This window comes from Dipteris shenzhenensis, chromosome 20, assembly GCF_047967505.1.
Source record: "Dipteris shenzhenensis isolate YYH24624 ecotype China chromosome 20, Dip_SZ_1.0, whole genome shotgun sequence".
NCBI lineage: Eukaryota > Viridiplantae > Streptophyta > Polypodiopsida > Gleicheniales > Dipteridaceae > Dipteris > Dipteris shenzhenensis.
Window position 1 is genome coordinate 44509802 of NC_141615.1, and position 9480 is coordinate 44519281.

Genomic DNA, 9480 nt, shown 5'->3' on the forward strand with positions numbered 1-9480 from the left:
AAGCACTCTCAACATAAGACTGAGACTGCATATCACATCAGAGGACAGGACCTATGGAGTACGTATCAGGAGGGGCATTGAGGATGAGGCCTGGGGCACCTAGTGTACTATGAGATAGAGGTGAGGTTGTCAAGAGAGGTTTGGTTCACTGAACAGGGTGATTCAACATCAAGGATGTGTTGATTGAATCTTTCCTTATCGGAGTGGAGGTGATGTACAAATAGGATACCGAGCCAGAGCCAATACCCAAAACAGATGCCACTGAGCCCCATGAGGAACATGGAGCAGTAGCCTCATTCACAGACAGTGGGGACCTAGCCACACATACTCAAGGCGTCACTAAGGCCTATCCTGCAAGCTAGACGTCCCTACCCATAGAGAACCAGGCCCTCACTTTGCAAACTGCTGCATGACACCCACCCTTTTTTTATTGAATTACAGACCATTGAATCACTGAGTCGTCCATAGAAAGAAATAAAGCTCTCTCTCTCTCTCTCTCTCTCTCTTTCTCTCTCTCTCTCTCTCTCTCTCTCTCTCGTGCATGGAGTATGGAGACACACCGGTGCATGGGCATGTGAGAGCCCATGCAGTGCACACATTACAAATGTACACAACAAAATATAGGATTTAGGTCTCCTGGCCTTAAAAATGTATAGAAAATTTACCATTCATATATGTTGTATAAAGGTTAACAAATTATGTGCTTCCTTGAAGATATAAAAAAGAGTTATAGCATTCATTATACATCTCAATTATTTAAGCTTCGCCTTTATACTTATACGAAATGTACTCAAGCACTTGTCGATGATAAGATTTGCGCTTTTCAAATATGTGCTGCAAACCCTATGCTTCAACTGTTTAAGTTTGTATATTGCACTATCATTAACATGCAACACTAATATTTCATTACATTAGACTAGTCTGTATTTCGACATCCCGGCACACATTTGCCGTTTGTAAAGGTCACTAAACAAAAATATATACATTAAAGAGGGTAGAATTCATTCCACAATATGGTAAATGGCTTGAAAACACTGTAGTTGTACTCTCCTTGTCCTTCAGAAACCACCATTAATTTGAAAAATGTTTCAAAGTATGGATGTAACGACTTCATCCTGAAGCGGTGAGAAATACGCACCTATGCATCACAATACTGGCTAAGCAAGACTTGGTTCTGTGGATCAACAACGATGTAGCACGATACTTCACTCTGCAAAAGAGCATTCAAAATTAAATAATCAGATTTATGCATGAGGAACCTTCACTGAACCCTAGCCTCCCATAAAGGTGGGACCACCACCCAAAAAAGACCAACAAAAGTACTGCTCCAGCCCGCTCTCCAAGGTTGATACAGTAAAAGCCAGGCAATACTATCTAGAGCTTACAGAGCTCTACAAGTGAGAACCATGGTTATACCCTCTCTTGCTTCACAGTGACGCATATAACTTGCTAGATAATTAAGCATGCAAATTGTAGTATCCACTATGTGTCATGAACATTGTTTATGGGGGTACTCTTTGGAACTGCACGCATTCTCTTTATACAATTGCCAGAACTAGATACTTAAGAAACTTGTGCCAGATTTACAGGTACTCTATTTCCAGAGTGGAATTTGACATCTTGGGTACAGCAATTGCTGCGTGTCAGAATTGGCACTTGTTGAATCTCACAACCTCAATTTCCAAAATGAGTTCTCAGCTTGATTTAACACATGAAGCATAGCTTTTTTGCAACAAGGACCATTTCTTGCTGCTCTATAATGGATTTCCCCGTGATTGCATGAAAATACATACATTCATTGAACATTCACAAATGCCCCAATTACACTTTCTGCACCATTCATTAGCTCTTAGATATCTTTCACTCTTATCTCCCTCTCTCCTTTTTGCTCCAACTGGACAAATCTATACAAAAGATGCACCCACTTGTGTACCACACACCTGCTGCTACGTCTGGCACGACGCTCCTGCTCCATTCTGCCTCTCATCCTATGCTGCATGCTCTTAGTGGCTTTGCTTGCCTGACGGTATTGAGGCCCATGGCCTCCAGGGAGAGGCTGATGTCATGGGCGTCTGCAGCCCATGGCATGGGTGCCTACATGGCAGTCCTGCAGGAGACAGCAGGTCTGCAACGGCTGATATAGGTGCAGGACACACCCAGGCAGACAACAGAGGGCTGACATCAGCCTGTAAGGCGGCTGTGACATTAGCAAGACAAAAGACATACAGGTCAGCAGAGTCTGTACAGAGCAGGCAGCAGCCAACTTAAGGCTACCACATGGATGTGCAGACAGGGCAGAAACAGCATCAGAGTGCCAGGGCAGGAGGGGTCTATTTATAGGCCTCCCCAGCCAATCTGTGGATTTACAAATTCATCTAGTCAGTAGATTTACAAGTTTAACCTAGCCTTTGCAGCTCCAGGGAAGCCCCAGCAGCCGCAGCTGCAGCCTCCAGCACTTCCGAGAGAGCAGGTCCTGAGCAAAAGATAGGGAGAGGGAGAGAGGAGCAGTCAGCTTCTCTCAATCTCCACCTACAGAAGGGATACCTCTTCATCTACAGTCTCCTTTCTCAGCCATTTGTATTCCACCTATGGGGGGGGGTTGCAACCCAATCCTGCATTCATTCTCGCCCCTTTGTGCTGTTCATACAGCAGGCAATTTCTCTGCCCATCATATATCTAGATGAACCAGGAACATGCCCAAACTCATCCTCTACATAAGGTTGAAAACCATAAACTCCATCATACATAGCAGGGACTAGCTACTATTACATCCCCACTGGCGTCATCAGCGCCCAACAGGGGTGTAGATCATAGTATAAGCATATGCTCTCACACATACAAATCCACACATCCACACATACTTGAGCATCCATTTATACAAAGGTATTCATACTGAGTTTCAGTCGGATCCGGAGATGAAGGGCAGGACCAGCTCGCAGCAGTTGGTCAAAAGGTAGACTCAAGTCATCTAGCATTGTTGACTTTACAGAAGCTACCTCGAAGTTTTAAGAGTTTCATGACTACGGTCACTGCAGGACAAAGGACCAAGCCTCTCACCTTCGAGGAGCTTGGGCCTTTACTATTGCAAGAAGAGACTCGGGAAAAACTGTTTACTCAATCGGACGAGAAGGTTCTCGTGGCAAGGGACAAGCCCGGCAAGGGTAAGTTCAAGGACTCCAAGAACAAAAGCAAGACTGAAAAAGCATAGAAAAAGAGGCAAATGAAGTGCTTCCACTGTGAGAAGCTTGGTCATTCTGCTAAAGAGTGCCGCAAGAAGAAGGCAGATCTCAAGAAGGAGTCCAAGTCCAAGGAGGAGCCAAAGACCACCAAATCGGCAAACGTCACGATCGGCATTCTATTCATCATCCCTGGGTACTGCTCCGCTTATGCAATCAGTGAAGGAGAGGAAGGTTGGTATGTAGACAGTGGAGCTTCAAAGCACATGTCCAACAACGAGTGGTTCAAAACCATGGAAGGTCACGCATCTTGATTCCAAGGTCACTGTGGGGGATAACGGTCATGCCCTGTGAAGGTGTCGGCAGTATTCCATTCATCACGACTATAGGAAACGAGGAGGTGACTTCCAGTGTACTGTATGTACCGAATTTGTGCAAGAACCTTTTGTCTGTCTGTCAGATGGACAAGCACACAATGTCGGTCTTATTCGACAACGCAAAGTCACTCTCACATCCAAGGCAAACAGACAAGTGGTGGCTCAAGGTGTCGAGGAGCATGGGCTATATCGGCTCAACGCTCTGTTGGTGCACAGGGTCCATGGCAGATCCAAATTATGGCATGACCGGTTCGATCACGTCAACTATGACACTCTCGTCGAGATGCAGAAAACAAAAATGGTGGATGGACTTCCATCGATTGCAGGCAATGATCATGTCTGCAGGGCTTGCGTGGAAGGCAAGCAACGCAGGGACAAGTTCTCACAAGAGGCCTCATCACAGGCCAAGAAGCCGCTCGAGTTGGTTCACGCAGCCCAATATCGACAAATTCATTCGCAAGTTCACGGTATCCTCTCTTATTAGTGGATGATTTTAGTCGCATAACATGAATATTCTGCCAGGCCAAGAAATCTCAAGCTTTTGAGAAATTCAAAGACTGGAAGGCCCAAGTAGAGAAGGAGAACGGGGAGGTAATCAAGCCTTCCACACCAACACAGGGGGAGAGTTCACTTCTATCGAGTTCAATGGATTCGGCAAGAAGCACGGGATTAAGAGACACACTACAGCCCGCACATCTCTGGAGAATGGAGTTGCTGAGAGGAAGCACAAGACCGTCACAAAGACAAGGTTGACCATGTTGCAAGGGAGGAATCTTTTGAAAGCCTACTGGGGTGAAGCCATGAACACTGCCGTTCACATCCTTAACAGAACCAAGACCAAGGCTGTTGATGACAAGACTCCATATGAAGCTTATTATGGTAAGAAGCCCACCATATCTCATTTAAGTATTTTCAGTTGTGCATGTGCATGAAGATGAGCGGATAAAGCTTGATCCCCATAGCCGGAGCTATATCTTTGTGGAATATAGTGAAGAGTCCAAGGCCTATTGCATGTTTGACCCAGAAAAGAAGAAGATCCTTATCAACAGGGATGTGATCTTTGAGGAGACTGAGCCACAGCCTGCAGAAGAGGTTCCAAAACTTCCGGCATTACCCTCACCCAAGGTCACCATCCGAGAGGTGGAGCTGACTGAAGACCTCGAGGAGGAGGAGGAGCATGCCATTCCAGAGCCAGCTCCCAAGTCAACTCCATCAAAAGCACCTCCATCAAAGAAGAAGCTACCTCAATGGTATTTGAAGACGTTAGTAAACTCACAAGTCATGGACATTCCCAAGGGCAGTTCCGGAGCGCGACACCTGGGATTTAGTACCCAAACCAACCAAGCGGAAGGTCATTGGGACTAAATGGGTGTACAAGCTTAAGTTCAAGTCAGATGGAAGCTTGGACAAGTACAAAGCAAGATTGATGGTGAAAGGCTATGCACAGTCAGAAGGACTTGACTTCGACGACACCTTCGCCCCCACAGCTACTATTCGGGGACAATCATTGTCTTGGCTACTCATCACAGTTGGCCTATTTTTCAAATGGACTGTTGGGATATCTCAAGGTGTATGCCTCAGGCACACCTTATGTTTCTATGTGTGAGTACTAGAGGCACAGTTAGGTGCCCACAAGCACAGTTAGGTGGTGGAAAAGCCACATAGGATGATTGAGAGAATCTAGGAGCAGATTGAGGAGATGATTGTGGAGCTCTGAAGTCATCAGTGATGCCAGTGAGCATGTATGAGGTGCCTACTTAAGGACCTCACTCTTCTTCATTCTACAAGCAAGTAATGCAAGTATTCTGAGTTTGTGTCCACTCTTTGCTTTCCTTTCAGTTATCCAACATGGTATCAGAGCCCTTTGATCCCCCTTGAGCCCATTTCTGCCACATCATCTTCTTCTTCTTCATCTTCTTCTTCCCCATCTTCCTCCTTCTTCCCAAAATCTTAGAGAGCTTGGTTCTCCGCCTACAAATGACCATTGCCCAAACCCTCTGAGCTGGAAACTCCTCTAGTATGGGCGAACTTCCACCTGCAAGCAATTGAAGAAAAAACGTCTCTGTTGGCTGCCATTCTCCAAACAGCGAATTTCTTCTGTTGCTCAATACTCCCTACCTACTCCGCCATTGCCTGAGCCCTCTTAGGAGTAGATGGGCGACCTCAAGACGAAGATTTTGAGCCATTTTTCAGGTCATTTGGTTCAGTAACGAGGGAGAAATCATCAAAACTCAGGTTCAGCCTGTAGCAACTCTCCCGGGCAAAAGTGCGCACCATTTCGTCCAACCTCTGTGCTGGACCCTCTCAGTATTATGAGCTTTCTTTTGCTTCAGAAAGCCCTCTTTTCCTTGCTTTGAAGAGTGAGCTACAAGCCCTCCAAGTTCAGCCTTTTAGTTTTGACAGTTTTGGACAAGTTTTTGAAGATGATGCTACATAAAATGCTACTCTAGCATTTCTGGTTTTTTGAAACTTTCAATAACTTTAGTACAAGTGTGGCTTCAGTTTTGTTTTGAATTGCTAGACCTGGTTTTGATGGGAAAGTATTCATTTTAGCCACTTCTATGAAGCATGTAAGAAGAAGCATCATTGTTTGAAATTTGGTCACAAGACTTTGCTACATTAAATGCTTATATTTTGAAGCATTTCAGTTGATATTCTAAGCCCTGTAAGAGAAAAGACACTGCCCAATACCTGGGTTAGACCCTCTCATGGCTTGCTTATGCAAAATATGTGAAAAGCCAAAACATAAAGCAATGTCTTGTTATGCTACAAAGGATGAAAATGCCAATCTAACTTCCTTGTTGAAGATTGCCAAAACAATGGTTGCCAAAAAGGAAGCAACTTCAAAGACAGAAAATGCAAATCTACTTTCAGTTGATGAGCCTCCACAAGATGAGGCATCCCATGAAGATTATGCATTTTAAAACATCTCTATGTATGCTCCAGATCTCTCTTTTTATGTCAAGGTACTCAGCCTGGATAGTCCTCCAAAATGAATGAAATAAACTATTGTGTTTTGTGTGTTTTGTAAACACCTCTGGTCACCTTATGATGTAGGCCATGTGTATGTTTTGCTCCATGGTACCTCCTGCAGACATTGTGTGCATGTACATGCAGGGGAGATAACCATTGGAAGGTCTTTTTGTATCCCTTTTGTTTACCTTACACCCAAGGGAACCCTTGCTAGCATGAGAACCTAGCCATAGATTTATCCTTGACCACCATGAGATGGCATGAGAAACTATGAGACTAGATGTATCCTTGACATAGCCTAAGGCATTTCCTTGAGGGGGGGTTTGTTGGGATATCTCAAGGTGTATGCCTCAGGCACACCTTATGTTTCTATGTGTGAGTGCTAGAGGCACAGTTAGGTGCCCACAAGCACAGTTAGGTGGTGGAAAAGCCACATAGGATGATTGAGAGAATCTAGGAGCAGATTGAGGAGATGATTGTGGAGCTCTGAAGTCATCAGTGATGTTAGTGAGCATGTATGAGGTGCCTACTTAAGGACCTCACTCTTCTTCATTCTACAAGCAAGTAATGCAAGTATTCTGAGTTTGTGTCCACTCTTTGCTTTCCTTTCAGTTATCCAACATGGACGTCAAGTCTGCATTTTTTAATGGTACCCTGGAGGAGAAGGTATATGTGGCACAGCCACGAGATTTCAGATTCCAAGATCCCCATCAAAAGTCTGCAAATTGAAGAAGGCCTTATACGGGCTGAAACAGGTCCCCAGAGCTAGGTACCAGCGGATAGATGTTTTCTTTCAGAAGATCGGGCTTCAGCGGACTCCATCAGAGGCCAATCTTTATCTCGACACAAAGGGGGATTTGCGGCTGGTATTACTGGAGATCATACGAAGAAGATTGCCAACAGGTCGTTCCTCTATGTTCTGGAACGCATTGTGGGTTTCAGAGATCGAGTACTCCGCAACAAGGTAAACATTGAATACCCCATAAGATGGAAAGGGCTTCCAAAGGATGAATAGGCATGGCAGCCAGAGAGTATTATCCTGGAGTACCCCTATCTTTTACCTAGCTGATCAACATCACTTGGATGTCCCAACACCCTTGGGTAACAACCAATACATGTAATTTTGAGGGCAAAATTCTATGGGAAGGGATGGCTGTCATGAAGGAAGGAAAGGGGACTTTAGTGGCCTTTAGGTGAGAAATGTGGAGGAACTATATAAGTCCCCATCCACCACTCATGTGTACTTTTGATGTGACATCATGATGTGACATCTAATCATGTCTACTCTCCTTCCTTCTACTTTCAGCCTACTCTCTCTCTCTCTCTCTCTCTCTCTCTCTCTCTTGCCCCTTCTCCTTCCTTCTCTCCCTTCCTCTCCTCAATCCCCCTTTCTCTAATATGTCCCCTACCCCTTTTCTACATTTGACAACACGGGTCTTTCACTCCTTCGCACTTTGTGTTGTCTATAGGGGACTGGACATTCAGTACACAATGTTGCCAAGGGATAAGAGTTGTTATGCACTTCGCCCAGTCGCTCTTCGATCAGCAACGTTATTAAAACTTGTGAACTAATTATGCTAATCGTCCCCTTTAGGCATCGCTACCCCTAGGGTAAGTGGTCCAACCAACTATGACCACTCTCTTTACTCCCTCATTTTGGAACCCATTTAAATCATACTATTATTGACATGACATCCAAATCTAGGCCACACAACCCACATGGATGTGCCTTTATGCTGCCCATTCACAAACAAACTAATAGTGCTTCTTGTCACGGTCCACCCTTTCTTCTCTAAAATATGCCCATTGGCACCACTCCCATGTGCCCACATAGCAACTCTCTCACACCCTATCCTAGTGCAGATCTTTTGCCCCTTGTCCTCCTAATATGGGCACTCACAGGTGGGGAGGTGACCCAATAATCACGTAAAAATTGACAATGTGTCCTTATTCCAATAAATTATATTCCTTATTAGCTGTGCCTTGTCGCCCAAATAGCAAACTCTTACCTTGAGTGGCAACTCGAACCACCAGATATTCACCCATCCATCAAATCTAGTAACCGTCTGCAGTGGCAACGCCCCGCTCGCTATATCCTCCAACAGGGCCACGATATTACTAGCGATCTCGTAGCCACTCAGATCTAGTGTGGCATCAACATACGAGCTTCTTCGAGCTTGCAGATGTCCGCCGCTGGATTGCACCTCCCCGACCTCGTCCCCGTGATACAAGATCCTAATGGTAACAGAATCGTAGGTGACATGGAAGAAGTTGGAATTCTGCACCTGGGCGTGCAGGACGAGGGTGATGTTCAGGAAGACCTGGGGGATGATGGAGTCACCGGGCTTGACGTTGAAGTGAATGCCACCAAGGGTAAGGGAGCGGACATCGATCGAGAGGGGGCGAGGCCAGAAGAAGAAGGCAAAAAGGGAGAGGAAGGCGAGGAGGGAGAAGAGGGAGAGAAAGGAGCAAAGGGAGCGGCAAGGGCGAGAGGGGAAGAGGCGAAGGGGGCGAGGGCGAGGGAGAGGAGGAGGGAGGTAGAGGAGGTAGGGTTGGCCATCGACTGTGGCAGGGTAACCGATGGAGGAAGAGGAGTTTTGGTCATTTTCTGGAAGAGGGGTGTACACAGATGAAGTAGATGAAGAGGAGTTTGCAGTTGACGAGCTCATTCCTCCTTGCACCATGCTTCTCACTTCTCTTGTGTGATATTATTGTGAGCTTTTTTCTTCTCCTCTTCTTGTGGATCAATACCATCTTTACACTGCCCTCCTTGTTTTTGGGTTGACCCCCAGGCCAAACTCCCCAATTGGAGAGCCTTACATTTAGCCCACAAAGACTTTTCCGCTTTACACCATGCATTAATGCTCCGAAATCTGACAAGGCCATAGGAAACAAAAATACATTCGATTGGCAGATTGCAAACCTAGCGCCGAAATGCTCGAGAAGAAAGCTCA

At 45.5% G+C, this 9480-nt stretch overlaps 1 protein-coding gene across 1 annotated transcript; it reads right to left on the minus strand.

Annotated features, from left to right (window-relative positions):
• Window positions 1–893: 893 nt before the first annotated feature.
• LOC147889719 (uncharacterized) lies at window positions 894–9279 on the minus strand. Its single transcript, XM_087391579.1, has 2 exons — window positions 8536–9279; window positions 894–1210 (listed from the first exon to the last, which is right to left on the minus strand). Exons 1-2 carry the CDS (start codon window positions 9208–9210, stop codon window positions 1139–1141), a joined length of 747 nt encoding a protein of 248 aa, XP_087247705.1. The 5' UTR covers window positions 9211–9279; the 3' UTR covers window positions 894–1138.
• Window positions 9280–9480: the final 201 nt, after the last annotated feature.

Coding starts and splice junctions, on each gene's coding strand:
- LOC147889719 (XM_087391579.1), bottom strand. CDS start 9,210: ATGGTGCAAGGAGGAATGAGCTCGTCAACTGCAAACTCCTCTTCATCT. Junction 1,211..8,535: donor GGTTCGAGTTGCCACTCAAG/GTAAGAGTTTGC, acceptor GCTCTTTTGCAG/AGTGAAGTATCGTGCTACAT.